At 40.3% G+C, this 25,102-nt stretch overlaps 1 protein-coding gene and 1 pseudogene across 5 annotated transcripts in view; both read right to left on the reverse strand.

Annotated features, from left to right (window-relative positions):
- Positions 1–226: 226 nt before the first annotated feature.
- Positions 227–25,102, reverse strand: part of TMLHE (trimethyllysine hydroxylase, epsilon) — a 126,502-nt gene continuing 101,626 nt past the window's right edge. For all 5 annotated transcript variants that reach the window (XM_074204920.1, XM_074204919.1, XM_074204921.1 and 2 more), the window contains 5 exons: positions 10,594–10,870; positions 6,115–6,234; positions 3,163–3,399; positions 2,289–2,427; positions 227–395 (listed from right to left, as the gene is read on the reverse strand). In XM_074204920.1, coding sequence (XP_074061021.1) covers positions 264–395; positions 2,289–2,427; positions 3,163–3,399; positions 6,115–6,234; positions 10,594–10,870 — 905 coding nt within the window. In that variant the 3' untranslated portion in view covers positions 227–263. The remainder of the gene's footprint in view (positions 396–2,288; positions 2,428–3,162; positions 3,400–6,114; positions 6,235–10,593; positions 10,871–25,102) is intronic.
- On the reverse strand, positions 12,393–16,270 carry LOC141503128 (ATP synthase peripheral stalk subunit d, mitochondrial pseudogene; annotated as a pseudogene).

Consider the following 25,102-nt stretch of genomic DNA (forward strand, 5'->3'; position numbering starts at 1 on the left):
TCTCCACATGGGGATGGGCTGATCTGGATCACCAAAAGGCCCAAGAACTAAAAACAAATGCCTGCTTGGTGGAAGAGACTGGGAAGTGCTTTGTCGTTGGATGGGGGACTTTGGTGTCTAGGAGGTTCTCCCTTACTTGTGTCCCTATGTCAGTAATAAGAGAGAGAAGGTTTCACAGTGGGGTGTTCTAGGAGGCTAATGGAAATGTTGATGGTAACCAAAAAGCTCAGTGGCTGTCAAGACTTTATTTCTGTGATGAAGTTTTAAGCTTGAAGTCCAAGGAGGCGGGCTGTGTTTAACACATCATCTCTTGTCAGGTAACAGCCACACAGCTGACGATAACCTGTGAACGATTCCCGCCCATGGAGAACACGCCAGTTGTCTATAAATAAGGCCTGTGAATGAACAGAAGGATAGAGAGGACACCATCAGAAGAGAAGACTATGAGATTCTCTGAAGTCAGTGGAAGTTACTTTTTTTGGAGGGGGATGTGGTATTTTATTTTATTTTTCAATGACATATAAAGTTAGTTTTCAACATCCATTTTTTCAAAGACTTTGAATTTCAAATTTTTTCTCCTTCCCTTCCTCCCACTCTCCCTCCCCAAGAGGGCAAGCAATCTGATATAGGTTATATGTGTGCAATGATGTGAACATAGTTCCACACTAGTCATGTTGTGAAAGCCATAAAATTAATAACAAATAGTGAAAACAGTACACTTCTATCCATACTCAGTCTCCATTGTTCTTTCTCTGAGTGTGGATGGCATTTTCCATCATGAGTGTTTTGGAATTGTCTTGGATCATTGTACTGTTGAGAAGAACAAGTCCATCCTAGGCGATCATCCCACACTGTTGCTGTTACCGTATACAGTGTTTTGATTCTGCTCATTTCGGTCAGCATCAGTTCATGTACATCTTTCTGGGTTTTTAAGAAATCTGCCTGCTTGTTATTTCTTATTGAATAAGAGCATTCCAATATATTCATATACCTCAGTTTGTTCAACAATCCCGGAATTGATGAACATCCCCTCAATTTCCAATATTTTGCTACCATGAAAAGAGCCGCTATAAATATTTTTGTACATATGGATTTTTCCCCCCTTTTTAATGATCTCATTGGGATACAGACCTAGTAATTATATTGCAGGGTGAAAGAGTCTGCAAAGTTAAGTTGCCTTTTGGGCAAAGGTCCAAATTGCTCGAAGATTATTTTAAAATAAAGGTTTGAGTCCCATATTTGAATGTTCAGTGTCTGTGGAGTCCTTGGGGAAGGCCCTGTTAGAAGCTACACAGGTAAAATGGTAGCACCCTATAGTACCTATACTTGAATGGCTTGAACTGGCTGAAATAATGACCTCATGATGGATAGAACCCAAAGAAGCCAGGCAGCAGAATGGGAAGAGTCTGCTCAAAAGGATGTATACTCAGTTCAGCCACTTCTGTCGAGGTAGCCTTGTGAACCACACTTACTGAAAACCCATCATAGTGAACGTTCTCCTCGAAAGGAACATTGTGAAGTTCAGAGGAGCATTTGGAAGGGCCTCGTAAATGAGCAGTTTGTTCTGAGGCTGCCTGGCTTCTTTGGAGGTCTACCCATGTACCACCTTGCCAATGAGACCTTTTGAGATCCCTCTTCTGCTAGTGCCCCCTCCTCATATGGCCTTGGATCAGCTTATACGACAGAATTCAAGCTCTGTGAGGACAAAAGACTTTCCCATTTCTGTCTTTCCGTGCTTAATGACTACTTGGTGACTGATCAATAGCCGTGGTTTCTCTTTTCCTCTTATTCTTCAGCTCTTCCTTAAAAGATATCAGATTTCTCCTAAGGCATAAAAGATATAATCTCTTTAAAGACCAAGCTCAGTCTTTTATCTTTTCTTCTGGAAGGAGTAGGGAGCCACCAATAGTTCTCTAGCAGAGGAGTGGTGTGGTCTGAATTGGGCTTGGGGGAGATAATTTGGGCTGCTGGGTGTCTGATGGCCAGCACTTTTAGAGACTAATCAGCACCTTTATACAAAATACCATTGCTGTGCTATTTCCCTCGACTTTCCGAGGCAGAAGGCCTAAGCATTTGAATGCTCTGTCCTGGGTCCTCTTCTCTTATTCCTCTATGCTACTTCAGGGGGAGTCTCATCCACTCTCATGTATTTCATGACCATCTCAAGTTCACAGGGAAAGTAAGAGCAAAGAAACCAACTGGGAAGCCCAATACCTAACTCCTTGGCTCCACTATCATCATTTCCAGGGTAAACAACTTTCATCCCATCTCTAAAGTGGGAAACTCACTTTGCCCGGTTTCAGTTTGATCCATAACTCATTCTCTGGCCTCCTCAGCTCTGTTGTGAGGGTTCGGTGTGCTGCATACCAACGATGGACGACATCATAAGGCACGGTGTTGATGACAGCACGGTCATAATTGTTGTACCTATGTGATGACCCAGAAAAAAGAACAATAGTTTCTAAATGAGGCTTTAACCTAAAGACAATGATCACTGAGGTCATCCTGAGAGCCTGGGAGGAAGGTAGGGGAAAATAATGCAGATGGGCAACTTCTGCAATCTCTTATCTAGCCAGGTTGAGTCTGAGGCAGACCTTCTGGACTCCTAGGTCTACTTTCTATCTATCCTGTTAGGTTGCCTTCTGACACAGGAAAAACATGATCTGGTATGTCCATATTGCAGAAGAGACAACTGATACCTTCATTAGTAAAAATGCCTTGTACACATTCAAGGTGACTATGATTTTTCTACTGATTAATTTGTTGAGTCAATGAGGCTGACAGGCTTCATTTGGAGGATTTAGAGGATTTGGGATTTTCTGTCTCTCAGGAAATGTGTGACATTGAACTCTCCTGCATCCAATCCTCTATTGTGGTTGTGACTTTCAAATTCTGAGCTCACCCAAGACCCTCTTTAGAGATTTTCCCTGGAGTAAAGGTTTTTGGTGAGAAAGCCCGTGACAGAGGATTCCCAGGAAGTTCCTCAAAGGGATTGGCCCTCATGCTACAAGATGTCAATATGTTGAGGATGGAGCACAGATATATAAGGGTGTGGCAGATTTTGATGGGGAGGGTCAACTGAAGATTCAAGAGTCACACTGGAAGGCTCTGGTAGTTTATCGCATGCTCTGTCCAGGTCAGGGACAAGTAGTCCGTGTTCACCTGATCAAGTAGAGCTCTTTGTTCCATGGGTAGATGTTCAAGACTGGCCCAACTCCAATCATGTGGTTGTGACATTCTCCCACGTTTTCAATATACTCGTGTTTCAGTGGCACTTTGCTGAGGAGGTCAAAGTCTGCAGGAGCCCTCTCCAGAACCCTCTCTGCTGCATAGAATCCATCCACGAGTAGGGTTCTACCACCAGTCCCTTCATGTTTGAGACAGTGAAATACCTGAATACTAAAGGTAGGAAAAAAGGGAAATCAAGAAATCCTGCTGCTCATTGGTGAACAGAAGATCCAATTTGAATGGAAAAGAGAATTTGGGGAAAAAATAGAAAATGCCTTTCATGGCTCCCTAAATGATCTCTCTGAAGCCCAACTCTTCTAATTAACTATTTGTGGGAGGCTTCCTACTGTTTCCAGGACAAAAGAGAAATGACAAGGAAAGAAATGGCTTTAAAGTCTTCCTTTCTAGGTTCTTGAAACATCCTTGCCATTCCGGCCTCACCCTATCTCCTGTATCTGGAACTTGACGTAGGTGAGTCATTCTGAAAATGCCTAATGCCTTTGGAGATAGTTTAGGAGAACTCTTCTCTTCCAAAAAAAAAAAAAAAAAAAAGAAGAAAAAGAAAACCAAAAACCAAAAACAAACAAACTAGGAATATTTTCTTTATATCCTTGGTGGGTAGTGTTCTCTAAAGTACTATTTGCTTAACTGCTCCTATCCCCAAGGATAGAATGTAAACGTAACAGGAAGGACTGGTTTGTTTTTTCTTCTTTGAAACTGTGCCTACAGTACCTAGTATGGGACTTAAAATTCTTTCTGGGTGAGAGAACTTTGCTGTGGGTCTGGTAGGTGGCAGACATTGAAATTCAATTAATCAGGGGGTAGCTAGGTGGCACAGTGGATAGAGCACTGGCCCTGGAGTCAGGAGGATTCAGATACTTAATAACTACCTAGCTGTATGAACTTGGGTAATCATTTAACCCCACTGCCTTACAAAAACCAAAAAAAAAAAAAGAAAAAGAAATTCAATCAGTCAACAAATACATCAGTTGAGTTGCTATAATAAGCTAAGAACTGGAGGGCCAAACTTTGGCCCCGACATTTTTGTTTTCTAAATTTTGTAACCAACTCCTGATGATGTGTACGTCACTCCCATTTTGTAAATAACTACTGATGACATGTGTATTCCCCAGGTTTGGCCAACAACTGCATAATGACTATGTCCCCCAAATCTGATAAAGAACTAATAAACCTTCACTAATGACAAAAGGCAACTAGGTGGCGTGGAATGCTTGGCCTGGAGTTAGGAAGACCCATCTTAGTGAGTTCAAATCCAGTCGCAGATGCATCCTAGCTGTGTGCTCCTGGGCGAGCCACTTCCTCTTTTGCCTTGGTTTCCTTAACTATAAAATGAGCCAGAGAAGGAAATGGCCAACCACTTCAGTGCCAAGAAAAGTCCAAATGGGTTCCCAAAGTCGGAAATGATTGAACAGCTAGTACAGTAGCTTTGATCAAGCTTCCTTTTATCAGGAGCTTAGGTAATCGACCATGGATCTGAACTTGAGGGTTGCAAACTAACACCCATAACTAGAACTACAAGACCCAGCAGAGACCCCTACTTTTCAGCCTGCTCTTAGGGAACAACTGAGGCTGATGCCTGTATTTACTGCATTTGAGACTTGAATACCCTGAGTCAGCTCAAGGGCAGGGCTGATTGCTCAACAGCAATTTGGTGACATTCTGGGCACCCACCTCAAAGGATACACATGGCCCCTGGCAGGGCAGAGAGGGAAACTTGTTGAGGATTAGGATAAGATATATTTCCTGGCAAGCTCTTAGAAGTCAGGTTGGTGGCTTACTTTTGTATTGTCTAATCCAATTGATTAATGAAGTTGAATTGCTGGCATTGAGAAATGGAAGCCTGAGGAGTATCTCCCACCCCTTAGTTGGCCTAAGTTACAGTGACTACTTTGGATATGGGCATCCTGCAGAAGTCTGGACCTCTATATGCTAAGGACTCATGACTCACTCCAGGTTCCATGCAGTGTTGGTGTAAATAAGAGCTTGAGGTTTTCCAGGGGAAGTAAAGCGTGGCCATCAACAGTGACAGCCACCTGGGATGGGATGGCTGGAGATGCTCCAGTTGAAGCAGGAACATTATCAGTCCATCCTTCCCCTCACACTGGAGACAGGGTAAGGAGAACCAGTTAGACAGGTTTGGAAGGGAGACATCAAAATAGCTCTCCCTTCCCTAACCAGTTAGACAAGTATAGCAAAGAAAACATGACTATCTCTCCCTTCTCAGACAAACAACAGAGTGAGAGGGGCATCATCTGCCTAGCTCTGTCTTCTCTGCCCAGTTCCAGTAGGCTGGTGGGGGGGACATCTGGTCACCGCTCCCTTGTGAAAGCCAAGGATTTCTTCCTTTCTGTTTTCATCAAGGAAAATGCATATTCTGCTTAGGAGGAAGCCATGTAGGGAGGGCGGTTTTCATTTTCAAGGAAGGGGAAAAGATCAATGTGGATTGAGTGGGTGCCCAGGGATGGGAAGAATGGACACATACCTTGTGGCTGGTTTTTCTTTGCAAAATGGGTGGAGAAAAGGATTTTTCCCTATAGAAATGAAATTCTATATTCTATACAACAGTCACTCCAAGGAACAAAATGATATGCTAAATACTGAAAATGAAATACTTATTAATGTCAATTGCTTTGGGAAAAAATAACTTGGTAAAACATTAAACCCTTTCCTCTATAATTGGATCGTTTTACTTTCCTGTTTAAAGTGTTGAGGGTTCCTCAAGTTAAAAGCAGGTCCATGAGTACTATGAAATCCTCAAATGACTGTGCTTCCAGGAGGACAAGGGCAGGAAAACCCAATGCATATCACTGACCTTTCAGCATGGCACTGCAAAGGGCCAGCAGACTAAGAGGCAAGTTTACATACCCACAAGGCTCTTGGAAATAGGTGGTGTCCGTGTGGCGATCCAGGGCTAGCTTGGTGTACGCTGTGTCTCCCCTGGAGAAGTCAGAAGTGAAATACCACATCCTACCATAGATGGTTTCTCTGGGAGATAAAGAGATGAAAGATGAATTGCTTGACGTTTTCATTTTTCCCTTCAATAGTCTCCCCATTATCTATCTTACTAATTGTTTTTGGTTGGAATCAGCAAGACAAATGGGCAAAAAATCTGGAAAAAAAGATAACAAATCTGATCAAAGTCAAATATGGCAATATCCTCAGGGACTGACAGAGAGTGATCTCCCCGTCAAGAAGTTGACATTAGAGTAGAAAATGTGATAAATCATCAGGGGTTCCAAAACCTCAAGTGGCCTCTTAGAACCCCAGACTAGAATATCAGCTTTGGAAGGACTTTGGAGATTATTTGACACAAACTTCACCCAATGATTGCATCTACCCCACAGCGCCCTAACATGTGGGCATTCAACCTTGGCTTGAATACCTCCAACAATGGAGAGCTCACATCCAACAGGGTTTATTTCTCTGGCCAACTCTATCATTAGGAAGTTGTTTTATATAGTCACTAAGATAGAGCTCTGAATTTTAACTCCATGTGGACTGGCTTACTCATGACAGCCCCACTATCTGACAGTCTGAGACCCCTAACGCCCTATGGATTCTCTTTCCGGCAAACCATCCCTATTTCCTTCCTCTGTCTTTCTGGCCATAGTTTTCATACCACTAACCATCCAAGGGAATGGACACCTTTCATCTGTGTCCTAAGATTGTGGCACTTAAGAACCAAATACAATGGGTAAATTTGTCCGAATGGAAGTTGACCAACATTTGACACCTTGAGTAGAAAGTCAGAAGGTTTTATTTCTGATTCGTTCACTGAGAAAGGGACTTAAGATTGGATTCTCAGGTGCTTTAATGTAGTGACAACACATGCCATCTACTCTGTCTCCTTGTTGGGCCATCGTAAGGACTGAATGGAATCTAGGTAAAGTGTTAATGGAATTGCAAGTATCTCTGGGATTGCAAGAGGAAGAGATTACATCAATCACTTCACATCTCATGGAGAAAAACTTGAAGCCTTTTGCCCACAAACTCCTATTAAGCCAGGCAGAAGCTTTCCTCCCATTCTATACCTTGCTACGTTTCTTAATTCATGTCTAAAACTTTCCATTTGTCCCTATTCATTTCTCTTCAGTTTTAGGTCCCCTCTCCAGGTTGAGATCTTATGAATATACGACTCTGTTCTTTGACATGAGTTATCTCATTTATCCATCTATCCAACTCAGTAGAAGATCTCAAAGCTGAGAAGGACATAGTTCAGGATCCACCCAGTCTAGCTTAGACCTGAAGAATTGCTGTTGGTCTGAAAGCTTCAAGGGCAGAGGAGCCCTCCCTTCTCAGGAGGTCCTTCCCTCTTTGGGTAGTCCTTTTAGGTTCCCGGTTGTAAACCGGGTGAAGCAGAGCTGGCCTAATTCCTCTTTACTTGTGATGTCCCCCTCCAATTTTCTTTTTTCCAAGGCTAGACATGGCTTGATGACTCTGTCTCTGTCTCTCTCTTGCTTATTTTTTTTTTATTTATTTAAGGCAAAGGGGTTATGTGACTTGTCCAAGGTCACATAGCCATGCAATTATTAAGTATCTGAGGCTGGATTTGAACTCAGGTCCTCCTGACTCCAGGGCCAGTGCTCTATCCACTGTAGTGTCACCTAGCTGCCCCATGCCCAGCTCTCTTAATGAAGCCCCATAGGCCTTATCCTTCCTGATAACCCTACTCTGACCACTCTTCAGCTTAAAAATATTCTTTAAAAAATATACTCTTCTCTTCTTTCCCAGTCTCCTCTTTCCCCACCCCCTTACCCCTAGTACACCACATGTAGTCTGATCATGGCAAATGACAGCAGGACTAGCACCTCCCCTCGCCCTGCAAGAGGGATCTCTGTGATTGCAGCCCAGGATTAGATTAGTATTGGTAGACTGAGCTGTATGGAGGAAAATTTGAGTCTGTTCCTGGGCCTTCCCTGTCTTGTGTGAATGACAATTCATTAAAAAAAAACTTTGTGTTTCTTTCTAGTCTACATTTCTTCTTACTTTCATTCATCTACACTCAGCCCATCCTTATAGACTGTTGAGAACAGAGATCATCCCCTGTCCCTCATCCCTGAGCTAAAGAACATCTTCTTGGTGGAGAACAGTGTGTGCCAGGTAAGGGGTAGACTTGGTGGGAACACTAGCTCTGCTACTCTCCCTTCCCAGGATGTGCTTGGAACATGCATATGAAACACATGAAGTTGTTTCTTGTCATTCCAAGAAACTCAAATGTATATGTGCCACAATATTCCTGGGGCTCCATAGTTGCAGCCACAGAGAGGCTCAGTCTTCCCTCCCTCCCTCTTGCTGCTAGCACTTGAGGGGAATTGCCACAGGACCCTCTGGTTTTCCATATCTGTTTGTCACCCAGGCCAGTTTGGGCAAGTGGTTCACACATCCATGCACTCAGATTCATTGGAACCCCAATCTCCAATAGCCCAGGTCTCAAGTTGTCTATGGGAGGAGTCTTGAGAGAGGATGCCCTTAGGGCTGGAGAGCTTGTCCACTGAGACATTGAATGAAGACCACAAGATCCTGGACTTAGACTTTAGAGGTCAATGAGTCTGCCACTGTCCTCTTTGTACAGAGGAGAAAACTCCTGGAAAGTGTGAAGGAATAAACTTTTGCCCCAAGCTCTACAGGTCCTCTGGCCCAACCTGAAGGAAACATCCAGAAGATGGAACCAATGAGTTGGGGGATGGATCCACCGTAATGGATTGGGCCCCTAGAAACGACTGTTTCAAGGACAGTGAAAAGGTCGATGCCAGTGAGACTTCCGAGCTGTTGGGAACTTGGCAGCTGCCAGCTTTCTTACCTGTTCTCCCATTTGATCCTGGCAGAGCAGACCAGCCAGGTCTTTATTCTTTGTGTCATTTTACAGTCTATAGTCAAACAGTTGGTACCAGTTGAAGGCAAGAGGAATTCCTTGGCTCTTACCAGTATGTCCCAGCAGATGACACAGCAGAGCTCCCATTCACCCAATAGAACTCACCCAATGCTTTTCAAACAGTAACTTTGTTATCATCTCCAGAAACCAAGAGAAGAAATGACTCATAAGGATTACATGTCTACCCTTTTTAGGATTCTGAGTCCAGTGCCCTCCCCTCCCCTGGCCCCCCAACCATGTTGTAGACACAACCAACTTGCTGCTGTGGTAACAAAAACCACTGAGAATGAGTGCATCCCTAGACTCTTGCTTTGCCACTCACCCTTCCTCTACCCATGCCTTTCAGACCTGCAACAGTTCTGGCTCCCTACATTTATCTCATCAAGTTTTAATCCCTGTCTGGGGCTTGCTCCAGAAGAACATCCCCAGCCTAGCCAAGTTTCCTAACTGGTCTCCCTGACTCATCTCTCCCAACCTATATTCCACACGATGAACAGATTGATAGTGCTCAAATATGGACATTAAATACCATGCCACTCTCCTGCTTGAGAAACTTCAATAGGTCTTGTTGCCATGGTCCTTTGTTTGATTCTGTTCCTCCCACCTAAATCTTTAGACTCCTCTTTCATTCTCTGTTGCAGCCCAATGGTCCTACCTGCTCCTGCTTTCTGGCCAGGGCTCTGGCTGCCTGAGCTGGAAGGTCCTTTCTCCTGATCCTTGAGAAATCTATTGCTGCCTCCTTTCCAGATTGCTTAGGTGAGTTGCCTGCTCCCCACCGCCATCTGCCAAATTATCCTGTCTAGACTTTGCTTATGTTTTGTGTAAAATACACCTTGTTTTGGACCAGTCATAGGTCTGCATCTTCTTGAGGTCCCTGTATTTCCCCTCCACCCCATGCACCCACAGAGCAAGCATGGCATTGAAATGAGCTCCTGGGACATTTGATCACCTCCTTTTTTCTGTGCTCTAGCAGAGAATGTCTGGGACTGTCTTGGCCTCTTCAATTCTCCTGCTATAACTGTTCCTATTCTTCTTAGAAAGTTGAGGCAGTTCATTGCTTCCTCTTGAACCCATGGGAATCCTTTATGAGCCTTTTGTCTTTTAATGTACCATCTAATTCTAGATTTTTGAGAAGGACATACCCAGAATTCACCTTTCCTTGACTTTATTTTTGTTTCTAGACCCTTTCAAAACATAATATAGTACTGTCCAATTCACACCTGGGGAATCAGTGGACTGGCAAATCTCTTGGATTGCTCCATAGACCTCCAGCTCTTAAAGAGAAATTCTAGTTTGGAAAGATTACAAATTGTAGCAAAAAATTAAGTACCAGAGGCTGGAGTGCCACACAATATTTTGAATTTATGCATGAAAATGAGTAATTAAGTCTTGTTGTATTTCTGGTCCTCAGGCTTTGTAAATTAATCCTGGCGAACTTTAGAAACTAGATGTTGTCTAGGTTCTGGTTTTACCTGATCAAACTGATTCTGCCCGCCAGCTTTTCGGTATCCTCTCGAGTTGGAGGGACGTTATCGACAAATGCAATTCCATAGAGCAGGAAGTTTTGCAGAAACTCCTTCAAACCATCCTTGGTCTCCAAAAAGCTCTGGAAGTCAACAGGCATTACCTGGGCCTGTCGGTAGATCTCTGCATTCCACAAAATTTTTGGCTGGGCGGCCTGCTTCTGCCCTTCATAGCTGTTCTTCAGCAGCCATTCCAAACTGTACCTGGTCACATGACCATCTGGCCCTTTAGAAGAAAAAAAAAACCGGAAGCATCACAAATCTATCATCTGGGTCAGATCCTTAGAAACGTGTTGGCTACACAGGGCCACATTCTTCACTAAGCAATATTTTAGTGGGTTTAAAGTTGTAGGGTAGCACTTAACTTCACCCCAATAGCCCCAGCTCCCAAAGACCCAGAAAAGAAAGTGTTCCTAATCCAAGAAAGTCCTTGACATGTAAAATGGCTCAAGATTAGAAAGGTATAGTATTTTGTCAATGGAAATCATTAAAAAACAGACACTTGGAGGCAGCTAGGTGGCACAGTGGATAGAGCACTGGCCCTGGAGTCAGGAAGACCTGAGTTCAAATCCAGCCTCAGACACTTCATAATTACCTAGCTATGTCACCTTGGGCAAGTTGCTTAATCTGACTACCTTACAAAAATAAAAGATGTACTTTGCCATTTGTTTTGCCACTGCCCCTAAGTATCATGAGGTAAATGAAAAACCAAATGGAGGAAATGAAAAATCTAACTTGGGGGGGGCGAAATCTGCTATTTGTGTTGTTGTCTCCCCCATTCTCTATTTCTTCCAGGCTTAGCAAAGGGTTTGGTACGTAGAAAACACTGTCCAAAACAGAACTCTATGCTTTTCCCTAAACCTTCTCCTTGTCCAAGTCAATAACTTCAACAATGTTTAGGAAGTAGCCGCTATATGTCAAACACTACAGGATTAAAGAAGGGCAAAAACCAGGCCCTGTTCTTATAGAGGTCATTTTCTTTCTAATGGAGAAGACAAATAGGCAGAAATAAGATCCATGTCAGATAAACTGGAGAAGGTGTCAGAGGAAAAGCACTAAGATCAAGGAGGACTCGCAAAAAGCTAAGACTTGGGAGGGTGGCAGGTAACCTAGGCTACAGAGATGAGGAGGAAGAGAATTTGGGGCTTGGGGCAGAGCCACTGAAAATGTCTAGAAGTGGGAGATGAATTAAGATGGAGCCTGAGGTAAAACAAGACCAATTGGGGGCAGGGTCGATGGAGTAAAGTGGAAGAAGCCTGGAAAACTAGGAAGGGGCCAAGTTATGAAGGCTTTAAAAGCTCAACACTCTTTGCAGATGATATGATGATATACTTAGAGAATACTAGAAAATCATCTAAAAATTGCTTGAAACAATTAGCAACTTCAGCAAAGTTGCAGGATATAAAATAAACCCACCACAGATCATCAGCATTTCAATATATTATGAACAAAACACAGCAGCAAGAAAGAGAAATTCCATTTAAAATAACTGTAGGCAAAAATACTTGAGAATTTATCTGCCAAGGCAAGTTCAGATACCATAGGAAAACAACTATAAAATCTCTGCACACAAATAAATCAGATCTAAATAACTGGACAAATGTCAATGGCTCATGGGTAGGCTGAGCTAATATAATAAAAATGACAACTCTACCTACATTAAATGACTTATTCCTTGCTGTACCAAACTTCTAAAAATTACTTTACTGAGTCAGAAAGAAAACAGTAACTAAATTCTTATGGAGGATTAAAAGGTCAAGGGAATTAAAAATACAAAGGAAGCAAACCTAGCAATACCAGATCTGAAATTATATTATAAATCATCAGCCATCAAAACTGTCTCTTATTGGCTAAGAAACAGAGAGGTGGATCAGGGGAATAGACTAGTTATAAAAGAAACAACAGTAAATGACTATAGTAATCTACTGTTTGAAAAACCCAAAGATTCCTGCTTCTGGGATAAGAACTCTCTCTTTGATTAAAAACCTGGAAGACAGTTTGGCAGAAACTAGGCATAGACCCACATCTCACTTCCTATACCAAGATAAGGTCGAAACCGGTGCAGGATTTAGACTTAAAAGGTGATAACGTAAGTCAGTGAGGAGAACAAGGACTACTTTATCTGTCATATAAATGGAAAGGAAAGCAGTTTGTGACCCAAGAAGAGATATAAAATATTATAAAAGACAAAATGGATAATTTCAATTACTTTAAATTGAAAAGGTTTGCACAAATAAAACCAGTGCAACCACGATGAAAGCAGTAAGTTGGGATATAATTTTTACAATTCATTTTTCTGATAAAGGACTCATGTCTAAAATATATAGAGAAGTGAGTCAAACTTATAAGAATACAAGTCATTTCTCAAATTGATTAGTGGCCAAAGGATATGAAAAGGTAATTCTCAGGTGAATTCTACAGTCATATGAAAAAAATGCTCTAAATCATTACTGATTAGAGAAATGCAGATTAAAACAGGTCTAGGTACTATTTCATACCTATCAGACTGGCCAATATGACCCGAAAGGAAAATGATCAATGTTGGAAGGGATGTGGGAAAACTAGGGCACTGATGGTGTCATTGGTGGAGCTGTGAAGTGAACCAACCTTTCTGGCGAGAAATTTGGAACTATGCCCAAAGGGCAATAAAACCATGCATACCCTTAGACCTAGTAATATGTCTACTAGGTATATATTCCTGAAGGGATGGGAAAACAGGATGCAATGGGACCAATATGTGTAAGGATGTTTATAGCAGCTCTTTTCTGGTAGCAAGGAGTTGGAAATTAAGGGGATGCTCATCAATTGAGGAATGGCTGAATAAGTTGTGGTATGTGATTGTGATGGAATGCTATTCTGCTATAAGAATGATGAGCAGATCTATAGTCATTTAAAAAAATCTTCTAAATCATTACTGATTATTAGAAAAAAAACACAAATTAAAACAACTCTGAGGTACCACCTCACAGATTGGCAAACATGACTAAAAAGAAAATGATCAGTGTTGGAGGGGATGTGGGAGAACTGGGGCAGTAATGCATTGTTGCTGAAGTTGTGAACTAATCCAACCTTTCTGGAGAATAATTTGAAATTACATCCAAAGGGCAATAAAACTGAATTCCCTTTGACCCAGCAATAGCACTACTAGGTTTGTATACCAAAGAAATCATAAAAAGGGGTAACCCCCCCCATATGTAAAAAAAATATTTATAGCAGCTCTTTTCATAGTGGCAAATTGTTAGAAGTTGAGGGGCTGCTCATCCATTGGGGAATGGCTGAACAAATTGATCAACACTATTGTTCTATAAGAAATCATGAGAGATGCGACTTCAGAAAAGCCTGGAAAGACTTGCAGGTACTATAATATTGAGTGAAGTGAGCAGAGCCACAAGAACACACAAATAGCAGCATTTGGTGATGATCAACTATGATGGACTTGGTCACTTCAACATTTTATTGATCAAAGATAATTCTAAAAGACTTGTGATGGAAAATATCATCCATATCTAGAGAAGGAACTGTGGAGTTTGAACAAAGACTAAATCTTATTATCGTTCATTGTTAAAAGTTGTCTTCGGTATTCTTTCTTTTTTGTTTAAGACACTACTAATTGCTTTATTCCAGATTCAGGAGCATGCGACAGAATGGCCACAGTTTTCTCTTGAGGCCCAATTAGAAGTTCTCAACTGGCTGGTAGGGCCAATAAGGATAATTTTTCTTGTCCAGTTTGGTTTGAGGGAAGGCGTCATTTAAATCTTCAACAGTCATCTGCTCAAAAGGCACTATATTCTTGATCTTTTCCATCTGTTTCTGAAGGTCTGCAATCCTAGCATTTGAAGCTTCCGTGAAATCAGCACCAATTTTTACATCTTCTTGTTCTTCTGCATCCGCTTGGGCAGTGAATTTATCTTCTGGCACAGGAATCTTCAGGGCATGTACTTCTTCTCTAACTCATCCACAAGGTCAGGCTTGACCACATTTTCCTTATAGTAAGCCTTTTTAGTAAGTGGCTTCTCAGACAAGGTAACCAATCTGGCAGTGAGATATTCATTATGGGATTTCAAGGCACTGGCAATGGCTTTCTGGCTTTTAGGTATGACCCCCCCCAAATTCTACCCAATTAACAGCTTTCATAGCGAACTTTCGTCCAGCCACCTTAGAACTTCAGACCCTGGCGGCATACAGCTCTGGACAGAGAGCAGTTGGAAAAGTGTCACTGGAAATTATTTATTTTTTCTCCCTATTTTTTTTTTCTTTTTGATTTGATTCTTCTTTCACAATATGATTAATATAGATCTATGTTTGGGCATGCTTATACATGTATAGCTTATATTAGATTTCTTTCTGTTAGGGGAAGGGGAAGAAAGGGTGCATGGTTAATATATAAGATTTTTCATAGTAAGGCCTTATAGTTTAGCTACAGAGAATTACTGACCCCCAATTCACCCCTGATGTACAAGGAAGGGAGATGAGCAGGACTGATCTCATGCACATATTTTAAAACAACTTGAGCATTTAAAAGAACTGCTGAATGTCCTTGATTGGTCCTGGTCAGAATCTCAAGGCTGTTCATGATTCACATTGCTTATCTCTTCAGGAAGTAGCCATTCCTGAATGTAAACACCATAATTCTTGGGGTTCGAGGAGGGTGGTTCCCTCCTTGGACAACCTGGAAAATTTGGTTTTAATACACAAAAAACTGGCAAGAAGCCTTCTTTGTTCTTAAGCTAAATAAAATCTAATTAGACCTTAGCCTAATTGGAGTCTCACTCACAAAGTGGACTCTGCCTAGGACCTTCCTGATCCGGACTCTGGAGGCTGTACCCTGGGACTCCCCGGCTGCTTTTGATTCAGATGTTGAAGCTGCCCCGAATCTGTGATATTTTCTCTTAATATTTATGTAGGCTTTGCTCTTCTTTTTATTATAATTAGGACTTATTGGTTACTTTTGCTGTAAAACTGATTTATTTTTACCTGTTTTATAATCACTTTATTAAATGTACTTTTTACTTTTGTTGGTGTGAACGAGTCATTTTGTAGGAGAGAATCAAAACCAAAACTCAATAATCAAATAAAGGAAGAGAGAAAAAAATGTAAAACTCAAAAAAAATGATTGGCAAAAACTACCATTGCATGTAATTGAAAAAAATAAAATATTTTAAAAATTTAAACAGATTATTTGATATTTGATTCTGGGGGCAATCGGGAGTCACTGAAGTTTATTGAATTAAAAGGGTGACAGAGTTAGCCCAGTGCTTTAGGAAGATCAATTGGCTGAATGGAGGATGGACAAATAACATCTAAGGAACAATTACCAGGTGCCAGGCACTGTGATAAAAGCTTCCCAATTATTATGTCATTGAATCCCTACAATGAGGCTGGGAGAGGGGGGTGTTATTATTATTATCCTTTTTTTTTTTTACAGATGAGGGAACTGAGGCAGATAGAGGTAGTTTCTTGCCCAGGGTCACTTCATATCTTCCTCAATCCTGACCTAGTATACTGTCTACTGTGTCTTCCAGTGAAGAATGAACTTGAAAACTGAATGGATATGGGGTGGAGTGGGGAGAGAAACAGTGATGAGTCAATGATGATACCTAGTTTGTGTACCTGGGGACTGGGCCATTGACAGTAATAGGGAAGTTAGGAGGGAAGAAGGTTTTGGGGGAGAGATAATGAGTTCAGTCATGGACTAATTATAGCAACCACTGTATTTGAATCAATCCATTTCTGCCAGGTGTTACTCACCAAATAGCCCAATTTTGTTTGTGTGTGTGTGTGTGTATGTAATATTATATATATATATGTGTGTGTGTGTGTGTGTGTGTGTGTGTGTGTGTGTGTGTGTGTGTATTTGCACTTTCTACTTATAAGTCCAAAATAAAGAAAAATGAAAGACAATATTAAGAATAAGAAAAATTGTGTTGTCAATACATTGGCTACTGCTCGTATCTCTCATCCAAGTATCAAAGGTTTGACAATAATAGGGAAGTTCAGGGGTGATGAACCTGCTACTGAGATAACAAAACACACTTAGAATTTGATGTTGGGAAATCGATCTTCAAATGTTGCAGAACACAAATCAGCCTATGGGTTGGCCAAGTACATCCAACTGTGCAACATGGTGGGAAGATGTTGGCTGTGACAGTGCCTGTGACTCATCCTTTTTCTTCCTTATCTCAGGTCTCATCTCCTTCTGTAGTACAAGAAAGCAAATTGCCTCCAGCAAGCAAAACACTGAGCAAAACATGACAGTTGTCCTAGGCAAGGTAGTGAAGAATTGCAGTGAACTAATAAATAACTCCAGGGGGAAAGCTAGGTGGCACACTGGATAGAGCACTGGCCCTGGAGTCAGGAGAACCTGAGTTCAAATGCAGCCTCAGACACTTAGCAATTACATAACTGTGTGACTTTGGGCAAGTCACTTAGCCCCATTGCCTTGCAAAAAACAATAAAAAGACTTCAGGAAGAGAAACCCTTCCTTTTAAAGTTGAGGGGACAGGAATATTAGCTGCAAGGAAATGGAAATTTGTAATATCTGAATATCAGGGAGAATTAAACTCATTTTGTTACATGTTAGAACTGAAGAAAGAATCATGGAGATCTAACGAACACCAAAGATGATTACCTTTAATTTAGGAAAAAAAACCTGATATCTTATTGTCTGATCTTGCTCTCTCTTATACTTTATGTTTCTTCCTTAAGGATCTGATTTCTCTCTCATCACATTCAACTGAGATCAATGTATAACATGGAAACAATGTAAACACTAACAGACTGGCTTCTGTGGGGAGTAGGGGGAGGGAAGAATTAGGGGAAAATTGTACAATTCAAAATAAATAAAATCTAGAACAGCACAGGAACCAATGTCCTTGAATGAATGGCTTTGCAGGGAGGAAAGGAAAAGGTATCGAGGGAAACCCAATCCCTGATGACATGTTCAATTGTTCCCCAAAAGAACTCCTGGGAAGTAAAATCTCAATTTTACTGTTTAGGAAACAAAGGAGGCAATAAGTGAGAATCCCCCCTCTTGGGGAAGAAAGCCTGTAAATCAAAAGGATCTTAGAGGAAAGAGTGGAATAAACAGCCAAAGGATTAGATACATCAAACCAAAGTTAAGTCCTGGTTTCCATTATGAGGCTGGGGTAAGGAGGGAGTGCATTCCAGGCATGGATTTAAAAAAAAAAAAAGAAAAAGATATAAATCAAATTACCACTATTAAACAATGAAAAAAAAAGTGAATGCACAACTAATGAAGATAAAATTTAAACCATTTTTAGAATCTAGTTTACCTAACTAGTTTACTCAATTTATGCCAATAAAATTAAAAAAAATGATTTTGAATGAAATGTTTATAAAAATATAAACTGCCCATATAAAGAGAACTAGAATCTGAAATAACCCTATCTAAGAAAAAGAAATTAAATAAGCCCTAAATGAACTCCCTCTAGGATCAGATGGATTTACAAGCAAATTTGATCAAACCTTTAAAGAAAATTCCCACATTATATAAACTGGTCGAAATAATTGGTAAAGAAGCATCTTTTTATAAAAGGAAGATTTTATTTTTTTTTAATTTATGATTTTCCAAGGACTACTGTCCTTGGTCTTTGTTCAAACTCCACAATTCTTTCTCTGGATACAGATGGTATTCTCCATCACAAATACTCCAAGATTGTCCCTGATTGTTACACTGATGGAATGAGCAAGTCCATCAAGGTTGATCATCACCCCCATGTTGCTGTTAGCGTGGACAATGTTTTTCTGGTTCTGCTCATCTCACTCATTATCAGTTCATGCAAGTCCTTCCAGGCTTCCCTGAATTCCCATCCCTCCAGGTTTCTAATAGAACAATAGTGTTCCATGACATACATACACCACAGGTTGCTAAGGCATTCCCCAACTGATGAACATTCCCTCAGTTTCCATTTCTTTGCCACCACAAACAGAGCTGCTATGAACATTTTGGTACAGGTGATGTTTTTTACCATTTTCATCATCTCTTCAGGGTATAGACCCAGTAGTGGTATTGATGGATCAAAGGGGATGCACATTTTTGTTGCTCTTTGGGTATAGTTCCAAATTTCTCTCCAGAAAGGTTGGATGAGTTTGCAGTTCCACCAACAATGTATTAGTGTCCCAGATTTCCCACATCCCTTCCAACATTGATTGTTGTCCTTTCTGGTCACATTGGCCAGTCTGAGAGGTGTGAGGTGGTACCTCAGAGAAGCTTTAATTTGCATTCCTCTAATAAGTAATGATTTAGAGCAATTTTTCATATGACTATGGATTCCTTTGATTTCCTCATCTGTAAATTGCCTTTGCATATCCTTTGACTATTTGTCAATTGGGGGAATGGTTTGTTGTTTTAAAAATTTGACTCAGTTCTCTGTATAGTTTAGAAATGAGTCCTTTGTCAGAAATAATGAGAAGTATCTTATTAATTTCAGTTTCAGTATCTAACCCAGAGAGCAAAAATAAGAAAGAAAACTATAGACCAATTCCCCTAATGAATATCAATGCAAAAATTCTAAATAAAATATTTGCAAGGAGATTATAGCAATTAACAAAGACCAGGTGGGATTTATACTAGGAATGAAGGGCTCAATATTAGGAAAACTATGTATGTAACTGAACATATCATTAACTAAAACAACAGAAATTATATGATTCTATCAATATTTATTCAGAAATAGTTTTTGGCAAAATACAACACCCACTCCTATTTAAAATTTAGTAGCATTTTATTATTTTTTTAAATTATATGTAAAAATCATTTTTGTTTTCGTAACATTTTGAGTTCCAAATTTCTCCTTCCTTCCCTCCCTGTTCTCCAAGACAACAAGCAATCTGATAGAGGTTATACATGTATAATCACGTTAAACATGTTTCCACATTAGTCATGTTGTAAAAGTACAAACAAAAGGGAACAACCAGGAGGGGAAAAATCTCCAAACCAAAAAGAAGTGAAAAACAGTCTGCTTTGATCTGCATTCAGATTCCATAATTCTTTCTCTGGATGTGGATGGTATTTCCCATCTTTAGGAATTATCTTGGATCATTGTATTATTGAGAGGAGCAATATCCATCACAGTTGCTCATTTCCCAATGTGGCTGTTACTGTGTACAATGTTCCCTTTGTTCTGCACACTTCACTCAACATCAGCTCCTATAAATCTTTCCAGGTTTTTCTGAGATCTTCCTGCTCATCATGTCTTACAGCACAATAGTATTCTATTACAGTCATAGACCACAACTTATTGAGCCATTCCCCAATTGATGGGTAACCCCACAATTTTCAATTCTTTGCCACCACAAAAAAGAGCTGCTATGAATATTCTTGTACATGTGAGTACTTGTACCTTTTTCATGATCTCTTTGCACTATAGACTTAATAGTGGAAATTCTAGATCAAAAGGTATTCATTTTTATAATCCTTTGGGCGTGGTGGAACTTTTCTTGATATGATAAGTAGTATTTATTTAAAATTCACCATATTTACCCATTTCAATGTCCATTATTTCCTCCTTACAACCCTTCCATACTATTGCAGCTCCAGATTTCCATTTCAAGACTTGGGCTTAAAAAAAAAAAAAACGTATTTGGGGGACAGTTAGGTGGTGCAGTGTATAGAGCACTCCTTCTGGGAAAACTAGAAAAGAGTATGGCAGAAATTAGGCACAGCCTAACATCTCAGACCATACAACAAGATAGAGTCAAAATGGGTACATGATTTAGACATAAATGATGATATCACAAATAAATTAGGGGAGTGTAGAAAATTTTAGTATAGATTAAAGATGGAGAGGATCCATAGGAGCCACATTTATTATATTAAGCTAAAAAGTGATTGCACCACAAGCCAATGCAGCCAAAAATTCAAAGGAATGCAGAAAGCTGGGAAAAAGTGAGATTCTCTGATAAAGGCCTCATCTCTCACAAATATAGAAAACTAATCCAAATTTTTAAAAATAAGACCCATTCCCCAACTGATAAATGTTCTAAGGACATGAACAGACAGTTTTCAGAAAAAGGAATCAAAAGCTATCATCAGGCAAAGGAAAAAGTGCTCTAAATCACTAATAATTGGAGAAATGCAAATTAAAACAACTCTGAGGTTATCACCTCATTTTCATCAGATTGGCTAACATGACAGAAAAGGAAAATGATGAATACTGGAGGGGATGTGGAAAAATAGGGATACTAGTGCATACAAGTCCAACCATTCTGGAGAATAATTTAAGACTGTTAAAGGGTTATCAATCTATGTATATCCTCTGACCCAACAACACCACTACTAGGACCGTATCCTAAAGAGAGATCAAAGAAAAAGGAAAGGGACCCATATGTACAAATATTGAAGACAGCACTTTTTGTGGCTGCAAATAATTGGAAATTCAGGGGATATTCGTCCATTGGGGAATGACTGAACAAGTCATGGTGTATGTTTGTGATGGAATATTATTGTGCTCTAAGAAATGATGACAGGATGGTTTCTGAAAAATCTGGAAAGATTTATGAGCAAATGCAAGAAAATACCATACACAGTATTAGCCTTATTGTAGAGATCAACTACAAAAGATTTAACAGCTCTAATTAATACAGTGATCCATGATAATTCTAAAGGACTCATGATGCAAAATATTATCTAGCTCCAGAGAGAGAAATGATGAACTTTGAATATAGATTGAAGCAGATTTTCTCCCTTTATTTCTTGATTTTTTTTGCTTGTTTTTTTTCCCTCCCAATCAGGCTAATGTGGAAATAGATTTTGCATGACTTCATATGTATAATGGATATCATATTATTTGCCTTCTCAGTGGGTGGGAAAGAGGCTGAAGGGGGGGATTTTTGAACTGAAAATAAAAATATTTTTTTTTTATTTTTTGCAAGGCAATGCGGTTAAATGGCTTGCCCAAGGTCACACAGCTAGATAATTATTAAGTGTCTGAGGCTGCATTTGAACTCAGGTTCTCCTGACTCCAGGGTCAGTGCTTTATACACTGCACCACCTAACTGTCTCCCAAATACGTTTTTTTTTTTTTAAAGCCCAAGTCTTGAAATGGAAATGTGCAGCTGCAATAGTATGGAAGGGTTGTAAGGAGGAAATAATGGACATTGAAATGGGTAAATATGGTGAATAAGGCTGGGTTAGAGATTAAAGTACCATGATGACCTCTAATCCCTATTAACAATCGCTGGGTAGCCCAGATATCTTGGAGGGGCAAATTCACATAATTTGCAGAGGTCTTGGTATAACTGATAAGTCACAAAGATCCAGGTTTGGGAGGAACCATCCATGTCCTCCTGGACATCAGGAGGTGTGTCTGATACCCTGACCCCATCCTAAGTTGAGGACCACTCCCTTCCTTGATGGACTAGTCAGAAGTAGCTTTTCAGATCACATCTTTTGATAATGAAATTGTATAAAAATCTCTTTCCAAGACTCCATTTTGAGGGTCAAGTTCTCTAACTGGGCCCCCCATGCACAACTGTGCAATCAGAAAATTTGAAGAAATGTTAATAAATGTGTGTCTTTATTCTGTTTTGCGCTTTGTTGTGGCTAAACCCTAGAGCTTAATGTTTGGCCCTTATTAGGATAAACTATTAAGGTTAACTCATATTTCATTTTATTATTATTTTAAGTTCAACTTCACAGAAGTCCTCAAGTATAAGGAGCCAAATGATCCGCTTATAAAAGAATTCTCTCTAGAAACTAATAATAATAATAATAATAATAATAATAATAATAATAATAATAATGTTTGTCCTTTATTCTTGAAGAAGATCATGCCATCAGGGAGGTGATATCATGACAAGCATGTGAATTGGATTGGATTGAGGGGTGGCTGTGCTACGTCACCGGTCTTACTTTCTCCTCCAGAGTCATCTGGGTTCAGTGGCTAGATAGGAATCAGGATAACTGGAGATGGCCCTAGATATGAGGAACTCAAGGTTAAATGACTTGCCCAAGGTCACACAGCTAGTACTTTTCAAGTGTCTGAGGCTGGATTTGAACTCTGGTCCTTCTGACTCCAAGTCCAGTGCCATTCTCTAGAAACTAAACTGGAGGGAGAGGCAACATGGGCCACTGATGAACTGGAGATTGACTTATTGGTAGGTGATTTGGAGCTGAAGGAATTAGACTCCTGACTAAGAAATATAACTTGTTCTTAAGAAGACATCATGGTAAATATGGATTGACAGATACTGGATTTAAGCAAACAGTTAGCTAGACATCCTTCCAAAAGATAGTCAAAGGGAAGTGGGTATTAAATGGACCTGAAACTCAGGTTGATTCATCAGGGAGCAGTAGGCATCCCCTATAAAAGAGCTCAATTTCCAGGTCCATAACGAGTCCCATACACCAAATGCATGCATTAAATGAACTGGGTGGGGATAAATACGATGACTAAACAAGAACACATGCTTTGCCCTCAAGAGGCTTTCATTTTATGAAGAAGAGATATAAAATGTACACAAATACAAATCATACAAGTTAAGATGTTATGGGGACAAAGAAGAGGGCCAAACAAATTGCTCTGGAGAAATTTGAGGAGGGAGAGAAAGAATACTTTCAGTTGGGGAGTTGAGAAGAGAGGGTGAAGAGGAGATTGGCCAGATTAATTATAATAGTTCAGGTGAAAAAGGCTTAGAAATATGTCTGAAGTCATACATCCGATAAAATAAAAGGCTGAGATAGAGGATTCCCAAGTTCCTTTGGATTTGGATTCCAAACATTATGATGGACTAGTTGACCTTTTAGGTCATTTGCAGATCTCAGCCTAGGAGCCCATGAGTAAGGAGAACCAGGCAAGTACAATGACAGGGAAACAAAAGGAGGGGTCAGCTAAGTGGCATAGTGGATAGAGCACTAGGCCCAGAGTCAGGACCTGAATTCAAATCTAGTCTCAGACACATAATAATAATTACCTAGCTGTGTGACCTTGGGCAAGTCACTTAACTCCACTGTCTTGTTAAAAAAAACACTAAAAAAAAGAAAGCAAAGGGACAAAAAGGTCACCAAGTCAAGATGTGCAGAGAGATCAAAGAGAATGAGAAGAAGGAAAAGGCCACTGGAGTTAGCAGTGAAGAGAGCATTGGGAATCTTGGAAAGAGTCATTTGGTGGTTAGGAAATTATCGCAGTAGCTAGAAATTTGGCAGGAGAAAGAAGAGAGAAGTAGCTCTTGAGAGAATGGAAGGGTTAAGTGATGAGTTATAAAAACGGGGAAACTTGGACATGTTTAATGGTGTAACTGAGGACTGATAAACATACAGAGTGTAATCAGGATGCTTGTTGTTGTTGCTGAGTCATTTCAGATGTGTCTGACTCTTCCTGATCCTATTTGGGGTTTTCTTGGCAAAGATCCTGGAGTGGTTTGCCATGGCCTTCTCCAGCTCATTAGATGAGGAAACCAAGGCAAACAAGGTGACGTGTCCAAGGGTTTGAGGACATGAGATGAGTCTTTCTGACTCCCAGTCTGGTACTCTAGGCACTGCAGCATCACCTGGTGGCCCTTCAGTGTGCTTAACTGACATGAATCCTCCATGAGAAAGAGGGTGGAGAACCTGTGACTAGGATAAGCATGATGACATATAATGGCAGTGCTTTGGAGAGATAGTAAAATATGGCCGGACATTCTGCTAATGATTCAAAATTCCTAATGACATGGTTAAGAGAATCTTCTTTAACACCGTCCACCCAAAAAGCAACATGGGGGTGATGATCAACCTTGATGGACTCGTTCATTCCATCAGTGCAACAACCAGGGACAATTTGGGGCTGTCTGCGATGGAGAATACCATCTGTATCCAGAGAAAGAACTGTGGAGTTTGAACAAAGACCAAAGACTGTTACCTTTAATTTGAAAAAAAAAATTATCTTATTATGTCATTTTGCTGTCTCTTATACTTTATTTTTTTCTTTAAGGATATGATTTCTTGCTCATCACATTCAACTTAGATCAATGAAAACAATATAAAAAATGTTCAAATCCGGCCTCAGACACCTAATAATTACCTAGCTGTGTGACCTTGGGCAAGTCACTTAACCCCATGGCCTTAAATAATTTTTTTTTAAAAAGCTAATTGGTGTTAAGGAAATAATTAGAAGTGTTGAGGGCAACACAACAAGTGGGAGCTTGAGTCAATGCTACTAGAGTTGAGATACTCTCAAACTCTTCAGGCAACCCCTAAAATCCAGGGGGACAGTTGGAGCCAGGCAGGAGCAGAAAGAGTGGGAACTTTATACACAGACAGGAAGGAGTCAGTAAATATGGAGACATTGGAGACAAGAGAATGAGAATGAGCAGATGAAATCCTAACTTTCCAGCAACCCTGGTCCCCTAGATAGAGTGCCAGGTCTGGAGCCACGTAGACTCACTATCCTGATTTCAAATCTGACTTCAGACACTTAATAGCTGTGTGATCCCGGGCAAGTCATTTCACCCTGTTTGC

The sequence above is a fragment of the Macrotis lagotis genome, chromosome X (genome assembly GCF_037893015.1).
Source record: "Macrotis lagotis isolate mMagLag1 chromosome X, bilby.v1.9.chrom.fasta, whole genome shotgun sequence".
NCBI lineage: Eukaryota > Metazoa > Chordata > Mammalia > Peramelemorphia > Peramelidae > Macrotis > Macrotis lagotis.